Source organism: Balaenoptera musculus, chromosome 13 (assembly GCF_009873245.2).
Source record: "Balaenoptera musculus isolate JJ_BM4_2016_0621 chromosome 13, mBalMus1.pri.v3, whole genome shotgun sequence".
NCBI classification, from domain to species: domain Eukaryota; kingdom Metazoa; phylum Chordata; class Mammalia; order Artiodactyla; family Balaenopteridae; genus Balaenoptera; species Balaenoptera musculus.
Genome location: NC_045797.1, coordinates 5452302 through 5476530, shown reverse-complemented (window position 1 = coordinate 5476530; position 24229 = coordinate 5452302). Strand labels below are relative to the sequence as shown.

The 24229-nt window shown below is 46.6% G+C and overlaps 1 protein-coding gene across 50 annotated transcripts in view; it reads left to right on the top strand.

Moving 5' to 3' along the window:
- MAP4K4 (mitogen-activated protein kinase kinase kinase kinase 4) overlaps positions 1-24229 on the top strand; it is a 170440-nt gene that overhangs the window by 74536 nt on the left and 71675 nt on the right. For all 50 annotated transcript variants that reach the window (XM_036872513.1, XM_036872509.1, XM_036872514.1 and 47 more), the window contains one exon: positions 6199-6255. In XM_036872513.1, coding sequence (XP_036728408.1) covers positions 6199-6255 — 57 coding nt within the window. The remainder of the gene's footprint in view (positions 1-6198; positions 6256-24229) is intronic.

Here is a 24229-nt window from a genome sequence, read left to right as displayed (position 1 = left end):
TCCCTACCCCACTGGAATTTTTAAGTTAAACGGTCAGTGATGTGAGTGAGACATCTGGGGAGAGAACTGACAGACCAGGTTTGGCTGAGCCACTAAATGGTCTCCTTTTAGCTCTCTGGGTTTACTTTCTCATCTGTAAAATCAACCATTTTGATGAACTAGGCTTGCCTGTTCTTTGAGCTTTTGGACATTTCAGAACATAGTTATATGTTTTTGTGACACACATAATTGACATTTGTTAGAACATGTTTGTTACGAGTCTGACCTTCCCACACCAAAACCCCAGCTAAGACAATGAGTGCATATCTTTATGGTAACAAATACTATGTAGTCCAGAAAGGATACGAGAACTTGAATTTGGGCTTTCTCATACAAGCGCGGAGAAGCGATTTTCAAAATTCAGAATGCATAAGAATCACTAGAGACGGGATTAAAAAGTCATGGATTCCTGCACACCACTTACAGAAGTCTCACGTTTGGGTCTGAATCATTGGGTTCCCCCCTTCCCCTGGCCTGGCGACGCCTACACACGTGTCCCTCTCCGGGATTTGGTGAGGATGCTTTCCAGTTCAGATCTCAAGGGGTCCATCTCCTGCCCCCTGAAATCTCTGGGGCTACCAGGCAGTCCTTGCAGACCCCCTGCGGCCCTCACAGTGATGTCTTTCTGACTATACCTTTAAAGGCACTTCGTGTCACCCAGAGCCGTTGGCTTCACCCTGTCCTGTTTCCTGAGTGTTCCTGCTACAGAGTAGTGTTTTTCTGTCACCATGTAACGCTCTTCGTGGACTGTTTTGTAGCCTTCAACCACCAGCTCCCTGAAGGCAGGGGCGGTGGGCTCTCCCTTCACCGTGCAGGGCGTGTCCCGGCCACTGGTTAAGTGCAGCCCGTCCTCCGCTTACTGAGGTTGGCGTTGATGGGCTTTACTCTTAAGCAAATAGAAAGCCAATTGCAGGCAGCTAATCTGAAAAGTTTTCTTTCAGATTAAACTCAGCAGAAAGCAAAAGCATTCTATCTCCAATACTGTGCTCACATACCTTCAGATTCCCTAGAGAACTCCTTTGGGATGTTCTTTCATTGACTTTTGCTGATTTCTTATGAGAGAGAAAGGCCAGGGATTGAAAATCAGTTTTTATTATTGGCTACTGCATTGCCATGTTTGATTACAATCACTTAAGATATTTAAGTTGTAGAACACTAGCCTTGGCAGCCCCTCTGGAAGTTGGTTCAATAGGACACTTGCGGTCCTTTCTCTCTGAAGGTCCACAGCCTGGTGTAGGGAACAGGTCTGCGTGTGAATCCTGAGCCGGTTAACTTAATCCTCTCCAAGCCTCACTTTTTCCATCTGTAAAATGGGGATAACGGTACCCATGCTGGGTCGTGTGAGGAGTAAAGGATAATGCACACAAAGCTCTTTGTTCACTAAATGTCCCAAGAGTGGGGACATCCTGGTGCCCCGTGTCCTGTCCTCACGGCCTGTCTCCAGGTGTCCTTGCTGGAGTTCAGGCTGTGAGTGCACACACACAAGTTCAGGCTTGTGGAGGCAAGAAAATACCTGTCATCCCTAAGGTGTGTTTCCCTACCGCTCATAGTGTCACAGACTCGAGAGATCCCCTTCTCTGACTTTGCTGCCTGAATTTCCTCTTGTGGATGAGACCCCGGAATATTTGCCTCCCAGTGAGCATACTTTTTTTTTTTGGTCCAGCAAAGTGCTTGCAACGTAACATGTATTCAATAAATATTTGTGGAAGAAAGGAAGTTCCAAGAACTGTAGTGAGAAAAGATGAATCATGATCCCTGACCAGAAGAAAATGAAATTAATATTTGCAAACCAATTAGACACCATGATAATTGAGAAGTGCTGGGTCTGAATTTCAGTTTCCCTAACCTAGACTTTTATGCACTACAAAATATCAAAAATAGTTTTTCTTTCAGGGCCAATATTAGGCATTTTTTAAGTTTTAGGGGCAATAAGAATGTACCACTGAACTTTTTGCAAAAGATTTCTCCCTTCTCAGTTGTTTTCTGGAAAAAAATTTTTTTTAAGGAGTTCACAATTTCAGTCATAGAGATAAAGGGCTTAAATGCTTTATTTTGCTAATTGGAAGAGTTAAGATAAAAAAGGTTTACCAGTTCCTTTCTTGTTTCTCTGGGTCAGGGATAGGAAGGCTCTTGATGCCTAAAGGAAGTAACATAAATATCACTGAAATAATGCAAGAGTATAGAAAGGGTACATTAAATTTTAGACTTCTTGCTTCTGCGTGAAAGAGTAAACATGGAAGTTGTGTTCAGTCATTTCAAACAATCACGAGCACCATCCCAGCGAGCATACTGATTCATCAGATGTATTTTAATGGAGTTATTGGGGTTCTAGGTAAAGATTATGCAGCGTGAGGTAGCTTCCTAGTACTTGGCGCTAGTGGAAAATTAGGAAGATAGGAACCTCACCATCTTTTTCTCTTGGGATTTAAAAGCTTCCCTTGAATGCTGTTCCTTCTACCGTTGGCTCCTCTCTGTGGCTTACAGACAGACTTCATTAGAGGCAGACAGACAGGCTGCCACAGTGCCCGCATCTTAAAACCATGTGGTGGTGTGTGTTTTCTTTTCTTTTCCTTCTTGGAACTCGTGTCATAAATGTAATACGTATTTGCAAATGCAAGGTGGCAATTTCGACTCAGAAACATGGAGGAGAGTTGAAAATTAGGGCATTTTCCTCAGCTTGGACGCCTGCTAAGGGTAGTTTGAGTTTTCTTTTTAAAAAGAGAAACATGCGTTTTCCTCATTTAAAGACCAGAAAGGAATCAGGTGCCACGAAGTTTGTTCCTTTGCACATGATCACACACATATTAACACTCGGTGCATTCGTCTGGAGCTTTCCTCCTCAGGCTATTTTGTTGGCCCTTTTGGTTCCTTGACACAAAGACAGCCCAACTCAGCACACAGGTTATGACTTCTGTTAGTTTCACACCTGGAGGTTTTCCTTTTTTCTTCTTCTTTAAAAAAAAATAATTAGAGAAGTACATTATTTTAGCACCCCACTGTATTGGCCAGCCTTTTGAAAATAGAAATGGGCCAACCTTGCCTGGGTTTGAGAGAGTTGCAGATGGAACTAGGGAGGAGCAGGGTCAGGGAGTCAGCGTGGCTCTCTGGTTGTGGGGAGAGGAAGACCATCCCCCCGGTGCTCCCTGGGTGCCAGGGGTGATGTCTGGGTGGAGACGCCGCGCACTTTATTTATAGCCTGCCTTATTCTAGAAGGGGCTTTAGGTCCCTTAGCACACTGGATCCCACAGGGACCTTAGGAAGCTTGTAGAAGTTAAGCAGCTTTTCCAAGGAAATTACAGCAGTTGAGGAGGTAGCAGAGGAATGAGAGTCCAAGGCTGCCCAGTCCCAGGTTCGTTTCTTCCAGCCTGTTGTCTTGATTCTTGGGAGGGAGGCAGAATTCTTAGTTTCCTGATTTAAATTTAAACTCAAATGGACCTAATTCTGAAAGACCTGGTGTGTTGTAGTGAAGGCTACTGCCTTTGTGTGGGCTGTCCTTCAACACAAAAATAATGATTTGCTGTTAGGTCCTAATTCCATCCTCCCTCAGTGAGGGAGTCTCATTCTACGTGAACAAATAGAGTGAACCCACGACCCTCAGCTTTCACACCATCGCCACACTGCTGAGGCTGAAGAATACACGGTGGCTTTGAGTTCAGGCGTTGAGGGAGAAAAGGAAGATGCATCTAATTTAGAAACATCTGGGGAGGTTTTTCTATCGGTCTGTGGGTTTTCCTGAGGATCAGATGCTCAGAAGGCCCTCCTTCCTCCCCATCTCACCGACACGCTTCTGTCTCACCACCTGCCCTCTTGAAAAGTGGGGAAGCGGGACAACTCTCTGGACATTCCCTCTCATCACTTGGTTCCATCCGCGAGAAGTCGGATGTGGTAATTTGGACATGACCCCACTGCAGGAAGAGTAACGGGCATTTGTTTTCAGATGTGAGGGCTGACCAGGGGTGAAGGAGCTGATCTTCGTGTCCCTTACGTGGAAAGGCCTGAAGGGCTACTTTGTCCTCTTAAGTTCTCCTCTTTCTTCTTGGATTCTCCGAAGCTATACCTTGGCTTCAGGACTGTGTTGCCCGTCATAGTCACCTGGTTGCTTGAGTCTGTGCTAATAAATCGATCTCCTGTCATCGATGGCGGGAAACGAGGTGCAGCCGTATTTTATCACCAGGGTTGCACTTGACCCTGTGCCACGTGCTGTCCTTTGCCCCTCGGTTGTTCTTACTGACACCCCTGTGACGTGGACAGCGCTGTCACCCCACCGACAGGGGACGGAGGTCCCCGAGTGGAGGAGATGCCGGGGGGGCACAGCCGTGGTGCCCGAGCCGGGCCGGGTGCTCTGTCCTGCAGCTGCAGAGGGTCATCGGCTCCGTGTGTCCGTGTGAGCGCAGCTGTGGGTACCGCGCTCTGGAGGGTGAGCCTCCAGAGCCTGGAACCCACGGGTAGAAACTTGAAACGAGCGAGTCAGAGGTGGACACATCCACGGACGCTGGCTGTTGGACAGACAGGGAGTAAGTAAACTGCGGCTGTTCGAGTTGGACACATGGGCCCGGGTGCCGTGAGCAGATGTCTATTTCCTGACACAGGGTTGGTTCCCCCCCCAACCCCGTCTCCACGGTGGGGCTGCTCCCCATGCCAGATGGCCCCTCGGGCCACGTCATGTGCCGAGTGGGGACAGACAGACAGGGTGACGTTCCTTTCAGGATTGTGGGTCACCCAGCTGTGAACAGAGCCGCGGTGCAGGCTGTGCCCTGGGCTCTGGGGATGCAGGGGAGTGTGATGTGGGCACGAGGGCCAGTGGGCCTGGGGAGGCTGGGTGGCTGGAAGGGCATTCGGGGACTGGCATTGGGGCCGGGTGACCAGGCAGGAGACAGGGCTCCTGGGACCGGCCCGCGTGGGCCCCCGCACCGCCTGCTGCAGAGGCCAAGCTTCTTCAGATGTCTGACTGTGGACGCCGGGATGGGGCCACCCTTCTGAGCCCGAGGACGGGGGGTCTGCAGGTGGGTGATGCTGGAACGAGGTTCCAGGCCTGTGGGCTTTATTTGTCCTGCTTTCCCGTGTCTAGGCTGTCGCCCAGCCCCGCTTGGTGAGCTGCTGGGCCGGTGCTGGACCCCATCCCGCTGTGACCACAGAGGGTTGAGAGAGAGTTGTAATTCAGTGTCATTTTCATGGAACTGTTTTGTCGGAGTTGTAATTTGAGTCCCTGCCCAAGCTTTCCAGAATAAGTGGGGAGCTTTCCTCAGGTTTCAAGTTCTAAAGTTCACAACTCTTTCCATCACGAGGCCACAAGCGAGGCCGGTTCTTGGAGACGGTGGGGACGTGCCTTCTGTTTCACCTTTGCGGCAGCAGGAGCATATTGCACAGAGCCCTTAAGGAGCCGGTGCTCACCGTGTCAGGGTAGCTCTTTGCTGCTCTCCTGAGAGATGCCCAGCAGAGCCTTGCAAGGTGGGTAGGGATTAAGTCCCTCCCTCCTCGTCTGGGGGAGGGGACAGGAGAGCTGCATCAAGCTTGTTTGAAACGCGCGTGGTATAAATGGATGACAAACGTTTAGGTTCAAGACTGGGAATGACGACACAGCTGTAAGGCCGCGCTCTCTGTGCCCCCCATCTCTTTGTGTACCCCCTTTATGCCGAGTAACTATGCTCCAGCCTCCCTGCATTGGGATCACAGCAAAGCTTCGAAGAAGACTCTCAGTACAACTCTTGTAAAATCAAGTAATGGGTATTGGGGATATACAAGCGGAAAATGACTGTTACCCATTTTTGACAATAAATAATATCCAGACTTTTTTGGTCATTTCCTTCACGTGGAATGTTGAGAAGGGAAGGCTGGTCAACCTGATGTGTGGAAGAAGACATTATTTCGTCGTTCAGATTGAGAAGTAATGATATGTAAATGAAGCCCGGGAAAGAAAGAGGGAATTGATTCCTTATCAAAACTCCTTTGTTCTACTAATTGTTTGGTTTGTTAAGTGTGGTTCACGAGTCTTACAAACCAACAGAACCATACTGTTCTGTTGGAGAGCATAGGACTCTTTCGTCATCACTTTTGGGGGAAAAAGTACAGAAGAGGTGACTTGTCGAAACCTCAGCCATTCTGTACTAATGACTGTGCAGAACAGCCGTGCCCATTCTCTCTCTTTCTTCTGTTTTTCAGGGTCGACATGTTAAAACCGGTCAGCTGGCAGCCATCAAAGTCATGGATGTTACGGAGGTAAGCTTGGGTCACAGGTGTTTTTGCAGAAATCGTTAGGTAAAAAACAAGGCTCCCCCTGTCTCTCCAGCCCACCATTTAAAAGGAATTGCTGTGTTTGGAGAATCGATCTCAAGCAAATTGCACTCATGTGACACCGTGGGTTCAGAAGGGCCAGCAGATGGGCCCCAAGTAACTAAGAATCAGGAACGTTTTCTTTAAAAAAAAAAAAAAAAAAGCACATCTGAGTGATGTCATCCTTGACAATATAATGGACCGTAATTGGAAACATCTTCTCTAATGGAAAAGAAAAGATTTGAGAAGGGATCACAGAGGTCACCTGAGTAGGGAGGTTGAGGTTGGTGGGTGGGAAAAGCTTCTCTGGGGTATTAGGGCCATTTCTTTTATTTTTAACATGGGGAAGGAAAACAGATACAGCCAAGTTCCCAGAGGTTTGAAAACAGAAACATCTGCTAGAATGCTGAGCAGATTGTTGGCAAAATTTAGTAGCAAAAAATAGTCCTTAAAATGGTCACATGAGGATTTACTGTGTAGCTTTAGATGGGAAAGAGGAGAAATGAACTCTAAGGAAAGGTAAGTGTGTGTGAGCCTACGTGTGTGCCTGTACATATACTCACATTTAATTTAGAAAAAAATAGCCATGGGTTATAATGAGCCAAATCCATCTTACTTTAAATCATTTTCATCTGAAACTTTATCCGCTCATGATTGCTTCTAACTTGCCTAATTATGGATAAGGTTTACATCATATATCACAGATTCTAGCGTGAGTTAACCAGAAACCGTGAGGATTTGGGATGCCTTTAAATCAAGCCCTAATCTCCTAAGTCTGGGGTCCATTGAGGGAGAAAATGGCTAAACTGGTCGCACGTGTGCGGTTGATCATCTAGAGGGGCTCCTTCTCCACCCTCTTCTCCCCTCGGTCTCTAGTAACATCTCCAGCATGCATATTGTTTTAGTAAGAGTTAGAAAATGTGGTCTCTGGACCATGGGGCAACTGGTAGAACCTTATACAGATATTTGAAGATGTGACATTTTATGCGGTGACTGCTCTCTTTTCTCTGTCATTTTTTAATAATGGAAAAGTACATTGCTTGGCTGGCCAGAAGATTCTCATAACCTCCTGGGCGATTCTGTTGCGTTCTAGTGATCCTGTTGGATTCTTTCCAGTTAAATGTTAATTTTAAGATTACAGAGCAGTGAAGGAGCCGCAAATTCTGACTTCCTGTGATTTAAATACCACAGTCGGTTATCGATGAAGTGCCCTGTGCATGGACCGATCGGGGCCCTTCCCGCCGGGCCTCTGTCCACGCTTCCGTGCAGGTGGCTGGTGGTGTAGCTGGAGCCTGCTGTCGTCTGACAGTTATCCGCACCCGCCTGACTCGGTTACTGCCAGACGTGGGGTACCATTTTAAACGTCATCTTTGGGAATTCTGTGACGCATTTGCCAGCCCTGAGAGTTGAGGTTCTTTCCTGGCTTCAGCCCATGCTGCCCTGGCTGACATGCTGCTGACATCTCCAAGGGCATCGAAGTGAGCTTGTCAGCTCTGTGGATGTCCTGTGCAACGTACGGTCATTGCTTTAAAAAAAAAAAGTGTGCAATATAGGAAAGTAAAAAGGCACGTTAAACCCTCATTCTTCCCCCACTTAGAGTCATTGCTGTTGGTGCCCTGGTGCGTTTCCTCACCATCATCTCTCTGTGAGCACGGCTGTAAAACACGTACCCATGTGTGTAATAGACACTTTTGGTGAGCTGCCTACAAGAGGTGTTTCCTTGCCTGAAAAAATCAGGCAGTGTTGGACAAGGGCATTTTCAAGATTCCTTTAAAAACAATTATGCAGAACCCCTGTGTTCAGGTAAAATGAAAACCAGACGGTGAGTCTTCAGAACAAAATACAAACCCAATCAACCATTTACTGTGTGGGCCTCTCAGTACTGTTTCTTGTGTGCTGTTTTCATGCAGTGACCTCTCTACAGAGTGACCTTGGTGCTGTAGCCTGGGGCACACTTGGCGCCCCCAGCAGGTGTGATTGCGGGTGGAGAGCTTGTGCAGCGGGGTCCCTGGAGAGCAGGCCTCCCACCCTCCGCGTCAAGGGCCTGCCTCTCGGCTCTTCTTGCAAAGCTGAGGGCATTGGCGGGGTGGGACCGGGGAGCAGGCTGGCAGGAGGGAGAATTTGCAGCCCATGTTTCTTGTTGCAGCTCCAGCAGGAGGGGCTGTTGTAGAGGGTTCCGTGGCTGAGAGCCGGGTCCTCCGTGGTTTCATCTCAGGAGCAAAAAGGTGTGGATGCTTATCCTTAGGAGGCGTCACAGACTCGTCCTGCTGGTTGAGCCTGTTCCTTAGGTGAAATTGGGAGGCTGTTACCGGGCTACTGGTTATTCCTCAGGTTCCGAAGGCCAGAGGAGAGCAGGTGTGGGGAGGGAGGTGGCCCGGCGGCTCTGCCCCCAGCTGTCAGCTGTCAGCAGCCCTGAATAAACGCGCTCCAGGCCGGCTGCCCCGAGTCCGCGTCACCTGCTGCGCTTCATTATGTGACCCTGGAAAACAAAGCAGACCGAGAATTCACGTCCCACCCTGGGGTGAGGTGCCAGGGGCTGTCTGGGAAACTGAGGGGTCTGGAAAGGAGGCATTTATTTGCTCGAGACAGACAAATGTCTTTATGTTTCTTCTTGGTTCAAACCGGACAAGACCAGGACATGAGATCTATAATGTGTTGTTTTTGTTTTTTAGATAATTATAGATTCACAAGAATTTGCAGGAAAGTGTACAGGGAAGCTTCTTGTACCCTGCACCCGGTTTCCCCCAGGGGTAACATCTTGTATAACTATAATACAGTGTCACAACTGAAGTCCTGCACAAAACAAAGCCAGCTAAGGATTTGACCAGGACTCCAGTGTTTGTTAGATTATAGCAAATATGTCTGCCTGCATGGCTTAGAACCAAGGCAGCCACGGAGAGTCGCCACTGATACGGTCCACAGAGCTTATTCAGATTTCCCCAGTTTGACATGCACGTGTGCGTGTGTGATGTGATGTGTTTTGTGGGATACTTGAGTTGGTTGTTTGAATTCTTGATAGCCCCTTCATTTCAATCTTTGTGTCTCAATGTCAAACTTGTATGATTCCCATCATGCATAAGGGGCTGAGAGTTTGTTTCTTGCAGTTGGGGTATCACATTGTTTCTATTTAACACTCTGGAAGGTAAAAAAAAAAAAAAGAATTACCTAGATCAGTAATTCTCAACTCGAGGTCCATAAACTCTTCAGGATTTGTTTCTGAGAATTGAATTTTGTGTTTTCATTTTAATAATTCCCACCCAACTTTTTATTATGAAAATGTTCATAATTACAGAACTGTTCAGAAAATGAACATTCTCTACCCTTCGCTAGATTCAACAACTGAACATTTCATTTGTGTGTGTGGTACATGCGTATTGTTGTGATACCAAGATGCTTCACTTGTAAATACTTGAGCACACTTCTCTTAAAAGACAGTCATAATCATAATACCACCTGAGAGGATGAATGATTTCAGATTGTCACCTAATGTTGTCAATTTCAATATCCTCAGTTGTGGCGAGAAAGGTTTTCCAACCATTTTTTCACGGTCATAGTCTGGTGGAGGTTTATGCATTACATTTGGTTATCTTCTCGCTTTTTTTTTAAGATCTTTTTTAAAAAATTGAAGCATAGTTAATTTACAGTGTTGTGTTAGTTTTAAGTGAACAGCAAAGTGATTCAGTTATACATACACACACACACACACACACACACACGTGTATATATATATATATATTCCTTTTCAGGTTCTTTTCCATTATAGGTTATTCCAAGATACTGAGTGCAGTTTCCTGTGCTGTGCAGTAGGTCCTTGTTGTTTACCTGTTTTATATATAGTAGTGTGTTTATGTCAACCCCCCAAACCTAATTTATCACCCCCCCCATTATCCTCTTTGGTAACCATGAGTTTGTTTTCTATGTGAGTCTGTTTCTGTTTTGTAAATAAGTTTATTTTTACTGTTTTTTTAGATTCCATGTATGCGTGATATCATATGATATTTGTTTTTCTCTGACTTGCTTCACTCAGTCTCTGTGTCCATCCACATTGCTGCAAATGGCATTAGTCCATTCTTTTTTATGGCTGAGTAATATTCCATTGTATATATATCCATCGACAGATAACTGGGTAGAGAACATGAGGTACATATGTATATACAACGGTTAGCTTCTCTCTTGTCACTTTTGCTCTAGATCAGTTCCTCTGCACCTCCATGTCCCTCCTACTCTTTTTTTTTTTTAAGTGAAATCGACTTTTGGAAGAGCTCAGCCAATTGTTCGGTAAAATACCCCACATTCTGGATTTGTCTGATAGTTTCCTCATGTTGTGCTTTAACTTGTTCCTCCTCCTGTATTTCCTGTAAACTGGAAATTAGGTCGAGGGCTTGATTAGACACAGAACAAGAATTTTTTTGGCAAGAACACCTCATTGGTGGCATTGGGCTCTTGCTATTGCGTGACGTCAGGGGGGCATGTCCATCCTGATGGTCCCAGTGTTAGTGAAGCCAGTTTGACCTCTTGATGGAGGAGGTGACTGCAGAGTTCCCCATCGTCGAGGGGCGCCCTCAACTCTGCACTGGGAGGTAATCTGCAGGTGATGCTGTGTGAATAGTTAGGATTGCAAGGTGGTGGTTTTTTTTTTTTTTTTTAAGAAATTCACGTTCTTTTATTTATTTATTTATGACTGTGTTGAGTCTTCGTTTCTGTGCGAGGGCTTTCTCTAGTTGCGGCAAGTGGGGACCACTCTTCATCGCGGTGCGCGGGCCTCTCACCATCGCGGCCTCTCTTGTTGCGGAAAACAGGCTCCAGACGCACAGGCTCAGTAATTGTGGCTCACGGGCCCAGTTGCTCCGTGGCATGTGGGATCTTCCCAGACCAGGGCTCGAACCCGTGTCCCCTGCATGGGCAGGCAGATTCTCAACCACTGCGCCGCCAGGGAAGCCCAAGGTGGTGGTTTTCAGATTCTGTCTTCTAGGCTTGTTAGCTTGCATCAGTCTGTAAAGAAGAGTTTCCTTTCTTACCCACTCCCACCCTTTCTTGTCTTCTTTCTTATTCCAGATACTGCTGTAGACGTGGGCAGATTTATTCATTCAATGTGTTTCCATCAGTTGTAGCTGCCATTAGTATTATTTAATGAAATCATGCCAGATCTGGCCACGGGAGCTCTTTCAGGACTGCCTTCTGTAGCCCTTTCATATGACCCCATTAGTTTTTGAGTATTTCCTTGTTTTTTGGCACAAGTAGATATTTGAGGCTCATCTTCCAGAATCTGGATCCCTTCCTCTGAGGAGCCTCAGTTCCTGTCGGTGGGAAATGCATTTAGAAACCAGTATCTGGGTGCTAAGTGTGCTCATTGCTGATGAGGTTTTCTGCTTCTAGGCCCTTTTAGTAGATGGAGCTTGGGAATATATTTTTCAAAATCAACTTTTCCTTAATTTTAAAAATCTTGTGTATTTTACATTTCTTTCTTTTTTCTCCTAGCCTGAAAAATCTTGGTTCCTAATAAAATAATATGTTTGTTTGCTTTATCCTTTGATAAACATAAAATCATTTCAGAATTACAATAACAATGTTACTACTTATCAGTAGGCATGGAGTGAAGTTTGATTTCTCTGGAGCTGTTTTTGTCCTTAGGCTCTATCTGTGAGGGATTTACAGAGTGCTATATTCAGAAGTTACTTGAAATACTGATTTCTCTGTATGGTTTATCGATTTGATATGCAGCTACTGGCTTCAGTTTCTATTTTGATTCATTTATAGGGTTTCCTTTTTCTCCTGATTTAATTTTTGAATGTGTGAATCATTTACATGTTTCACAAGTCAAAACTATATGAAAAGGCATATATTTCAGAATATAACTTTAAAAAGCTGAGGCTTGATCGTCTGGATGATGGGCCACGTTATACCCAAACACTGCCATGCAGTTCCGTGCCCTTATTTGTGTTTGATAATTGCTTTGGGCAAAGGGGGGCGCGTGCTCTTGGGCTGATGCAGAGAGAGCAGAGGCAGACAGTATATATAGTGCTTTACGGCAGACAGAGGTGAAACGGTGCTCTGTGGGCTGATGTTTCGCTACAGCCCATCACTGCCCCAAGTCCGGCCTTCGGGCTGGGCCGGCCCCAGGGTCCTTCCTTCACTAGGCCTTCCTGGCGTAGGATGGGGTCAAAGTGGTGGATTCTCCGAGTGTGGTCTCCCAGGAGGCGCACCTGGGAGTTTGTTAGGAGCGCAGTGTCTCAGCCTCCATCCCAGACTCCTGCAGCAGAAATGCTGGCTTGGGGCCCCAAGTTCTGGGTTTTAAGTAAGCCCACCAGGGGATTCGGGGGCACCCTCAAGCTTGAAAACCCTTGCTTTAACGGACCCTCAGGAAAGAAGCCGCCCCCTCACACCTGCAGGTTGAAGGATTCCAGCGTAGAGACCCTGACCCTGCGTGCTCAGGAGCACGTTGCGAGTTGGATTTCATTGACTAGAACTCAGATCTCTGACTCGCAACCTTTGAAAGTATTAACAGTTTTAAATATGTCGGGTTCTCGGTAGGCTTATTGAGGGAGCTGATAGGATCGGACCCTAAGGGCTGGGTGGATATTGCCCATCAGATCAACCAGAGCAGACTGTCTTTTAGTCCCAACAGCTGAAGTGTTGGTGGTTGGAAATTGAGGCATATTCCTTGGAGGATGGGGAGATGCTGGGCCTGATGCCCACGGGGGTGCAGGGCACTGGTCGGCAGGTCTTGGCGGGTGCCCTCCCTACTCCTGGCACCATGCTCCTAGAGATGGGAGAGTGAGAGCTGTGTAAACCCTGGCCTCTGCCCGTGCTCAGGCTGGGGAGGCAGGTGCCACAGAAGAAGCGGCCCCATGTAGGGCACGTCTGATGGGCTCTGATGGGCTTTGAGCGCCGTCTGAGCTGGGTCCACGGAGGAGGAGACAGATGCTCGCGCCCGGGGCGTTCGTGCTCAGGCAGGAAGGAGGAGACCCGCTCACCCCAGTGACAGAGCAAGGCCCTGTGAGGCCTGACAGCTTTACCGCTGTTCAGGTGGAGGGGAGCACGGTGTACTGAACGTGCCTTTCTTGTCTAGACAGGAGTGAGAGCAAAAGGAAGGGAGGGAGGTCTCCGTGCACCGTGACCTCTTGTCCCTTCCTCCGGGTCCTCAGAGGCCCGTTAGACGCTGCAGGCCTCACAGCCTGCTCCTGGCTCCTGGCCCCCAGCCTCCCGGGGCTCCGGCAGGCTGGCCACGGGCCTGACCCCATCGTCAGGGGAGCGGTCCGTGCATCAGTGTCAGCTATCAGCTTCAACAGCAGGCCGTGTGCCCCCTCTTCCAAATACACTTCCCTTATCTTCTGTTTCCTACCTACCTTAACGAACTACCTTCTCTCTCTTAGCTGCTGAGAGAGAAATGATGTACAGGCTTGTGGGATGCTAAATTTTATCTGGCATTTTCTTACCTTCAGTAACTTCTAACTTAATTTGAATGATCTTGATATTAGATTTCAGCTTCCTAATTTGGATTGTCTTCCTTCCTCAGCCTTTTTATAGATAAAGGTCACAAGTTGTACCTCTCTGTTATTATTTTAATACTGGTATAAGGCAAGTCCTTGAGGAAAAGTTCTTAAAGCTAATTAGAAATTGATTAAGCTTTGATTTATTATAATTAAAAAATATGGCAGTAATTTTGAGAACCAGTAGTCCCACTGTGTCCCCACCAATCACACCCTTATTTTCACAATCACCTCCCTAAGAAGACTTCTAAGATTTTTTTTTCCTAATCACCCCAATGAAAATTTACAGTCTGCACACATCTGCTCATGTACTGTACGTGTATCTTTATACATAAAAGTGGTAGGTTTTTTTCCTCCACCTCTTAGAACCACTTTTCATCCCCTTAGAGGGCGATGTCACCCCATTGAGAACACCTGGTGTAGAGCAAATAAGCATGGACCTTTCACAAAAGAGCTAGGGTGTGTTTTGTACTATTTCTAATACTTCCTTCTTTAAAAAGTTCACTAGATACTAGAATTCATCTTCAGTGATAAAGTGTAGAGTGGATGCAGTGAACTGATGGCTTTTAAGGCCTTGTGCCAGGCGTTGCATCGGGTGTGGCACAGGCTCGGCTGGAATTCACGGATGTCCCTCTCCCCTGCATCTGCAACAGATGGAAGAACAGAGGTGGGACTCGGGCCACAGGAACGGACTGACTGTAAAGCTTGCTCCTCTTCTTTTTTTTTATTTTACATTTAAATTTTCTTGAAGTATTGATTTACAATGTTGTGTTTAATTTCTGCTGTACAGCAAAGTGACTCAGTTACACATATTATCTATTCTTTTTCACATTCTTTTCCATTATGGTTTATCACAGGGTATTGAGTATAGTTCCCTGTGCTCTACAGTAGGACCCTGCTGTTTATCCACCCTGTATATACTAGTTTGCATCTGCTAATCCCAACCTCCCCCAAACTTACTTCTCTTCCTTCTGAATTCCACTCTCCTTCTTTCCCTAAAAAGTAATATGAAGTTAACTTAGGGTTAAGCCAGACTGCTCAGCAAGTAGGTACCTGTGGATGTGTTTTAAAGATAACTCTGCTGGTGAGGATGTGACAGTGAGATTCTGTAAAGGATTAGATTTTTTGTTTTTGTCAAGGATAGAATGTGTTTCTATTTGGGATTGATTTCTTCTAATTTAAGAATGTAACTGGGAACTTACAAAATATGAAAATTCTCCTGTACTTGTCTATTTCATAAGTAAATAAGTAGAGGAAGGTTAAGACTAGGTGAGCTGTATACTTTAGATGTTGTATGTTTTCCACATTGAAAAGCCTTCATTTTATGTACAGATGACAACACGATGTTATGAAGGTGATTGATTGACCTGCCCAGAGTTCCATAGCTCACTGCCAGAATAGCACCCCGGTCTTCTTTTCATTGTGCTGTGACATCTCCTACTTCACTCTGGGAGCACAGCTCTGTGTCCTGTACTTGGGGTCTAACTAGCACCAGGTAACTAGTCACAATGCCCAGTAAGTTGTAGGTACTCAAATCTTTGATGAATTGAACAGGGTGTTCTGGTTTTGGTGGGCACTTGGAGAAACATGTAATAGTTGTACAGTCAGTATTGGTTTCATTGTCCAAGAAAATTATAGTAATGTTGCAACAGAGAACTCTTGGAGGTATGACCGTGTTTTATAGCATTCTCATGTTTTGTAATAAAAAATATTAAAAATAACCGTAGGTGTTACACATTAATCATAAATAAATAATAGTAAAACCTGCTCTTCCCACTTGAACTACATTCCTCTAGGAAAGAAAATAAAGGAGTCTCTTAAAATTACTAGTGGTTAGAAAGAGTGAGTACCTTTCTGGCTTTTGTTTTTAGAATGGTCACTGAACTAATAAAAATGATTTATTTACTTTTCTCCTTTTTCCTGTGAACATAAGTTTGAGGCCTATAAATATTTTTCAAAGTGAATTTATAGTTTATGAGCCTCATCAAAAGTCGGCCGCATTTATTTAATAGTCACGTCCTGGCTTTTACTGTAAGACAGTGTTAACACCTTTGGTAGACTAGGGCCTAGAGTTCAATTTAATAAAGCTTCAGCTTCCTTACCTGTAAAATGGAATAATAATTCCTACTTCACAGGCTTTTGTCAGAATTAAAATTATATAATGGATGTAAAGTGTCTAGCATATAATTTTTCCATGGTGAATGAGGGTTTCTTTGTTCCCTTCTCATTAAAGATATGAAAACGATAATAACTCATCACTTTTGCTGAAGGCGTTTTGACACACACACCTGCCCTCCTGAGCGGCTGTTCTCTGACCTCTCCAGGTGGCCCTCCTCCTCTGTGTCCATCCTCTCTGCAGGCTCCTGCCTCAGGTGGCTTCTTTGTCCCCTGGTGTAGTCACATTGTCTGGTTCTTCATGACCACTTTGGCCCTGTGAGCTGTCTGCTAGGGCTGTTTTAATGGCTACCTGGAGAGCAGTTTCCACATGATCGTTGCATGCTTATGTTAATTCTGTACTGGGTTATAAGCTCTGTGGGGAGCTAACTTTTAGGATTCTCATAGCCTTTCCAGGCTTTGGACAGAGCCCGTCACATGGGTGGCGCTCAGCTTCTGTTTGCTGCTTCTGAAGAATGTCCTAGCAATTTTTTTTTTTTTAAATTAATTAATTAATTTATTTATTTTTGCTGTATTGGGTCTTCGTCTCTGTGCGAGGGCTCTCTCTAGTTGTGGCAAGCGGGGGCCTCTCTTCATCGCGGTGCGCGGGCCTCCCACCATCGCGGCCTCTCTTGCTGCGGAGCACAGGCTCCAGACGCGCAGGCTCAGCAATTGTGGCTCACGGGCCCAGTTGCTCCGTGGCATGTGGGATCTTCCCAGACCAGGGCTCGAACCCGTGTCCCCTGCATTGGCAGGCAGACTCTCAACCGCTGCGCCACCAGGGAAGCCCTGTCCTAGCAATTTTAAAGGAGAATTTCCAAAGTGTTTTGAGTGTTGGCAAAATATATATATATATATATATATATATATATATACACATACATACATACATACATATATACATATATATACACATTCCCTTTTATAACAATAGAGACAGTCCTTATTTTAATATGTATGTATTTTTTCTGTTGCTTTGTGGTTTACAAAAAAGAAAGAAAATTAAATCGGAAAAGAAAAATATTACCATCCGTTCTTACTGGAGATAAGAAAAAGTACTCCTGGTTTTGGTCAGATGCAGTTGTGTTCATTGGGACTGGAAAGGGCGTGTGTCAACCACGGTTTGCGGGCTTTTGTTTTCGTGTCTTTAAATGCTGTTCACGAAGTTGCACTAACTCATTCATTTAAACAATTACTAAACACTTAGTCTTTTTAATGCAGACTCTTCTCAGATGTAGGGTGGCATAGAAAGATTAACGTTGCTCCAGAAGGAGCTGTTCTTAATCTCTTGGTAAAATGGAACTTGCCGTGAGAGGGAGCTCTTTGTAATCGTTGACGCGCCCTCTCCAGGCCGAGGCAGCTTCCCTGGCCCTTCAGGAATCGAAGGCATTTTTCTAAGGAAAACAAAATTGTTGAATTTAAAGAAAACACCCAGCAATTTTTGTACAACCTAAATTGCTGTTTTTAAAAATATGGACACTGTACTGTAACAATCCCATCCTCCCTCCCCGCCAGCTTTTTTTTTTAATTTGGGGGCTATAAATGCAAAATTTTATTTTGAAATCTTGATACTTCCCTTCTTCCATTCCTAGCAGACTTACTAAAAAAGTTGTGCATTGGAGGTCTTCAAGACCATCTTCAGGCTTAATGATTCCCTAGAAGGACTCACAGGGCTCCGTCTATAACTGCACCCTCAGCTGTGATTTACAACCAAGGAAGGACACAAAGCAAAGTCAGCGAAGGGAAGAGGCGCGTGGGATGAGGTCCAAGGGAATCCATGCACAAACTTCCAGGAGTCCTGTCGCAGTAGAGTCAGGTTCATCATTCCCCCAGCAGTGAGCTGTCCTAACACGTGTGCAGTGCTTTCCACCAGGGAAGCCCCTCAGAGACGCAGTGCCTGGGGTTTTATCTGGAGCTGGGCACGTAAGCACCCTCTGCCTGGCATGTACCTGAAATTTCAGACTCCCTGCAGGGAAGTAGGTGTTCAGCATAAACCGTACAGTCTGTTCAAACAACCCAGGCACAGGGAGCCACCCTTCTCAATCCAGGGGATGGTGGGAACCCTCCCAAATCCAAGCTCCGGGTGCCAGCGCAGGGCGCGGCTTTGCACACAGGCCTCTGCGGGGGTAGCAGCCTCGGGCCTGGGGACCAGACTCTTCTCCTGGACTCTCTGCAGCATCTCACCGGATGTCTGGTCTCCTGTGAGTCCCTCGTCCTCCCCCGAAGCCTGTTCCACGCACAGCCGTGTCCTTTCTCCGTCGGGGGAGAGTCCCGCCTTCTGCGCAGGGCACAGAAGCCCTGGCGTCCTGCGACAGCTCCCTTCCTGCCACGTACCGCTCCCCCCGTCTGTTAGGAAATGCCGTCAGTGCTGCCTTCAAACGGTATCCAGTTTGGCTCAAAATCGTCGTGGCCGGTGGTGGCCGGTGGGACGGCTGGGCCATGGGTCAGTAACTGTTGACTCCGGATTAGAGGTACAAGAGGGTTTGTAAGCTATTTTTTCTACTTCTGTATATTTGAAATTCATAAGAAGTTAGCATAGTTTTTGAGTCTGTAAGAAAATCTTACACATGTGCATCTTGCCTCTGTGTGTGTGCGTGTGTGAAGTAGGACATGCATACAAAAAAGTGCACAAATGACAAATCCAGGACATTTCTGAAAACTGAACTCACCCCACTCACGAATCGGCAAGAAACAGAGCGTAGCTGGCAGCCCAGGAGCGCCTGGTGACCCCTTCCGGTCACCACTCCTCCCCCAAGAGTAACCACCCTCCCGACCTCTAACACGATCCATTACATTTGCTGTGTGTGTGGTTGATGTGCAGGGAACCATAAGGTACTGCTGTGTCTGCTGCTTTGACTTAACCTTACGTTTGCGAGAGCCGTTCATACTGCTGCACGTAGAGAGCGTTTGTTTATTCTCTCTGCTCTTAGTATTCTGCGATGTCACACTAGCTTCCAAGAGAGCAGTCTCCTCCGGGGGGTGTGGAGCTGGCGGAGTAGCCTCGAGCCTTCTTGCATGTAGCAGGTGCTGAACTGAATTGCTGCAGAAACAAGGAAATCGGCCTGGTGGAGGAAGTTCTCCTTGAACGGATAAACAAGAGATGCTCAGGTGCACGTTGTAGGGAAAACAGACCTCCGCTTCTTAACTTCTTGTGTTTTGGGCATGATTAAATATTTCTTTTCTGGTTTAATTTTATCTGCTTAACTGCAAGAGTCAAGAGAAAAGTCGGTGTCGCTAACTTCCGATGGTCAGGGATAAAGTGTTCTGTGGGAACTTCTCTCTGAACTCCATCTCCCTTGGCTTTGAGTTTCGCTGCTGTGACAGGTCTTCAGCAGGGAGTTCTTACCCAGCGCCCTTGAGGAGGCTCGCTGTCACGCCGCTGTTGACTGTTCATCCTCTTTGAGCCGCCGGTCATTTTTCTGCTGACCCCGCGATCTTGGCGGGGGTCCTCCCCTCCCCGCTTCAGGGATAGAGGTTTGGGGTGACATGCAGACGGGGAGATGGACCCTGACAAATGGGATTCCAGGCCGGCCCGAGTTCTTGCCCCCCCTGCCCTGTCCAGTCCCCCTCCCCCTGCCCCGGCCACGGTCCCTCCCAGACCTTCACAGGAGACCCTCTCAGCGCCCGCTCTCTCTCCTTTCTGGTGACAAGGGTGTTGTAGGACAACACGCAGCAAAGCCTTTGGTGTGGCATTTGGTTGTAGCCTCAGGGCAGCAGGAACAGTCCTGTTAGGTTGAGGGCCTGTGCGGTCACGTGGTGTGTCCTGAGGCCGAGTCCCCTTCCCGGGGCCCCTGGGTGACCACTTCTCCTGTGAGTGAGAGAGGGAAGGTGTTTATACCAGGAAACAGCTGGCTCCCTCCTTGTTGTGGTTTCATTTCAAGGAAACATCTAGTCTCCTCTCACTTTTGTTCACTTACTGGAGAGGCTGGATGTGTTTTTGCCTGAGGCTAGAACTAAAGAAGACCCCGTGGTTATTGTTTCTCCTTAAGTAGTTTAGAAAGAAGAGAACAGTTTCTTTGGAAAATAACTGCAGAGATGGTTTTGTTCAAAAGGGGAAAGGAAAAGAAGACCCTTGAGAGAGAGGAGGTTAAAATTTGGAATCACAAGGTCAAGCAGCAGTGTCTCTCTGGACCTTTGTGAGAGCAGGAGCCGGATTGGATTCGACGGTCGTATACGATGCCGTGCTTGCGGACCTGACTGTTTTGATGATGTGATAAATGTGGACCTGATATTCTGAATGAGGCACGTGGTCCTGACTATTGTCGAAGATGCCAGGCCCGTGGACCTGACACTTGGAATGATGTCCCTGGGCACGTGGTCCTGACTCTGCCGAATGATGAGGGAGGTGTGGATGATACCGCTCACCCAGTTCCAGCGGGTTTTTTTCCCTCTCATTTCCCCTGCCTTCTTTTACCTAACACGACACACGTCTTTATGCTGGTTTGAGGAAGGACAGCGACATGTCTTGCTGTGCTTGTGTAAGTGCTTCACGATGATACCATGGTTCACCTGGGGGGTGTGGTGGCAGGGAGGTTTAGGGTACCTGCCCTTTTCGCTTACTTCACAGACAGAAGGGGCAGAAGGTGGAACATTGAAGATGCTTCTTCACGGTGAAGTCTAGCAGAGCGAGTGGTTATTTCTTCAAGATAAGCCCCACGCCTTACCGGTAACGACCCGTTCTAGTTACTTGCCTCTGTGTTAGTGTTTTCCCCTAGGGGAGGATGGGGAGCAGATGCCCAGTGCCCCTTTCTTTGCCAGTCGGGGTGGAGATAACGGGACCCGAGTGCTGGATGGTGTGGGCGCGCCGTGCGTGGGGTGGCGGCCTGGAGCTCGCGGAGAGGGCTTGCTGGCGTTGTGGGAGTACGAGGACTCTGCCTCCCCCTCTTCCCCCGCAGTGCCCGTGCCCGTGCCCCTACCCCGCGTCCGATACAGCAGAGGTCGCAGCTGAGGCTGCTTCAGTAAAGCCGAGGTCCTCACAGGTGGAGAACGTTTTCTTAACTGCTCTGGTCACGGGAGCTTAGGTGTTTCAGGTCTTCCGGGCCTTTGACGTTGCTGGTTAGTTCTGTTCATCCTCTCCGTCCCCCAAGAAACGTTTAGTACACTTAACGGTGGTGAGTTTTATGGTATATAAATTCTGGCTCTATAAGGCAGTTGGAACCAAAAGTTTAAATGACTTCTAGATTACTGTTTTTGTTTTTATTTTTTTTATGAAACGTAGATATTCTAGGGAGAAAATCCAGAGAAAAAGAAAGATGAAAAAAGGCATTTCATAATTCTGTCCCCTTGGTTTATTTACTGTTAACATGTTAATAGGTATTTTTCTAGTTTCATATAGAGAGAGATATGTATATATACGTATACATGTAAAATTGTTCTTTAAATGGTGAAATAACCCTTTCTCTAACATTAAAAGTAATATACTCATCTAGAAAATAGGAAGATGGAAACATGTTTTCCCTTACCCTGTGCCCCCTCCCCCACCAGGGTAAGTATAGTTGACTTTCTGGTGTGTTTCCAGTCTTTTCTGGTATTAAAGCTGTTTCTTAGTGCTGCTGACCACTCACAGAATTTCCAGTTGAACATGTGTGTTTATCTGTGTGGCTGCATTTAGCTTAAAAATAAGTTTGTGTTTATCCTAGGAAGATTTCTCCTAAATAATTTAGAAGGTGAGTTCCTTAGCCTTGTCTAGTCTCAAACATACACTTCATATAACTTTTTTTTAGTCGCCACCTCACAGTAAACTTCTTCCTGTGAGCTTGTTAATAGTGCGCGTTTACTTGTTATATTCATGTAGTGGTTACTTCTGTCCGTGTGCTGTGTTTGGGCAGTGTGTCCTTTAGATTGTAAACTACTTCAGCATAGGCCAGTTTAATTTCATAATACCATGTGATGAGAAGCACTTTTTAGTTTTAGTTTTTACTAAGATCTTGAAAAGTGGGCACTCATTGCCACTGTACATACTGGTTACTTAACATATTTTCCTTGACAGTTGCTCCTTAAATAACAAGGTGTTTGCCATTGTCTTTATTCTTTTAACTTATCTGAATATAAGGCAAAGTGAAGTTAGGGAAAGGAAGCAGCATGTGACTTAAAAAAGCCTGACTGAAACGTATGTACTGTTGGAAACCTCTTTGATAGATTCTGCGTATTTCTGTTGACACTTGACTTGTATCTTCCCTCCGCTGAATAGCTGAGGTGGTTCAGTCCCAGTGTTTGTTACCGTGTCATCTCCAGCATCTGTCGCTTCCTTTGTGTGGGAGGGAGATCCTGGCTGCCAGGCTGTCTCTGAGTGGGGCTGTGACCTCGTGCCTGATGGACGAGCACAGCTGTGGGGTCTCCATGTGCGCTTTGGCCGCAGGCACATCAGGCACAGCTGCTCTGAGAATGTAGTTATCTTCTCCTGCAACTCTATGAAAATTATTTGGTGTACAGTGGAATAATGCCAAGGGTACTTACTTGATGGAGAAGGCACGAGTGATTCAAGAGCCCAAGATGGTTTTCGGTGCAGACTTGAAGATTTCAGTGAATTGAAAGTACCATTGTCTTACTGAGTTTTGGCCTCTAAATCACTTAGTGCAGCGCTGATGGAGACATGCTAATTTTCTTCATTCTAAGTTTAAGAAATGGTCGTTTTGGTAGAACAGGTAGTTGAAACAGCAGGGAAGACTGTGGCCAAACAATCAGAGCGAATTTACTTTGATTCAAATCTCAGAAGGTTTGCTGTGTCTGAGACACATTTCGTAGCAGCTCGTGTACGTTTTTAGATGGAATGTTTAGGGAAGATTCCATAGTACCACTGGGTTTTTTCCTTTATATATCTCTTTAATGTGTATATATTAATTTGATTATATTTATATTATATATTATGAATTACTACATACTATAATTTATATACATAATTAAAGTTTAATCACTTGTAGGGAAACCTTTTCCCTGAATTGACACTGGTTTTTATAATATTTGAAAAAGTTCAACATGCTATTTAAAAACACATGCGTCTCTAGAATTTGTTACTTATTATATCTCTTAAGATTTTATGACTTCCCCCCACCCCCCCAAATAGTTAAGGATGTCCTTGTCTTCAGTTAAAATTAACCACTGAGGGGCTCTTAGCTCTGAACAGCGAGCTTCAAATTAACCCTTTATTTACTCTGGACTCTTAACTCCGGAGGCATTTCTTTTTCTTCCCTTTTAAAAGCCATAGAGAACCTTACATTTTAAACTCAGTCTTCCCCCCTCCTGCATCTGTGCTTAGTTAGATAAACCGATCAATCTAATGAATTCTGCAGACAGAGGCTGCAGCGCTCTGTGTGCCTGTTTTAGCCCAGGGCTCAGTATTCCATCCATGCACAGACGCGAGGTTGCCAGCTTATCCTGAGCCCGGCAGGAAAAGAGGGTGTTTTCTGATTTCCCCTACAGATGTGTTTAGTTTCACTGCTCACTCAGCCCGGGCTCTGATGGTGTGGACGTGGTCTTGCGTCCCGTGAGTGTCCTTGCTTCATGCTGTGTTCTGTGATTCCTCTGGTCTGGGTCCCAACTGTGCCGGCTTTTCCAGCCCCTCAGCTCCCTCTGGAAGGTCTGCCCGCCTGCACCTTGGCGGGGCTCCCCTCCCCCGGGGGCAGCCTGATGCCCTTTCCTGGTGTGTCCCTCCGTCTCTGCATCCTGCCCCTGGCTGCCATCTGTTCAGAAGTGGCCTTCAGCCAGCTGACTGAGCGCACGTGTTCCGTGGATGAGCCTTCACAGGCACATGGTTCTCGCTAAAAGGCTGTCAGGAAATGTGACGTCGCAAACTCTGGGCCTTCGTGTGTGGAGTCCCGGCAGATGGTGAAGTTGGTGGTTTGTGCTGCTGGTTGGAGGTGGATGGCGGGGGCTGCTTGCTTCCACCAGGATGACACCCGTCTTCGTGCTGGGAGTTTGGGTTGGTGAGTGACCTTTCCAGGTTTCCACTGGAGAAATGTATTTGAAGACGGAACTGACTGGTTTGCATTTTGGTGGAGACGCCATTGACGTAGTGACTTTGTACGTTGTGTTGGTGGTCACGGCCCTGGTTTCCTTCCCTTCCCTTCCTTTCCCTAGTCCAGCCCCATCGCCTTGAGGGCAGCACGGGGTCTCTGTTGGCCGACTCTTGGCCTCTCTGAGAGTTCCAGTTTTAAAACACCCACTCCGAGGTGGCCAGCCTGACCCCAGGGCCACACGGACTCTCACTGCGTGTGTTGCTTCACAGACATTCGGCACATAGGGCGGCGCTTGGTGGTCCCGGGGTTGGTGGGGGGCGT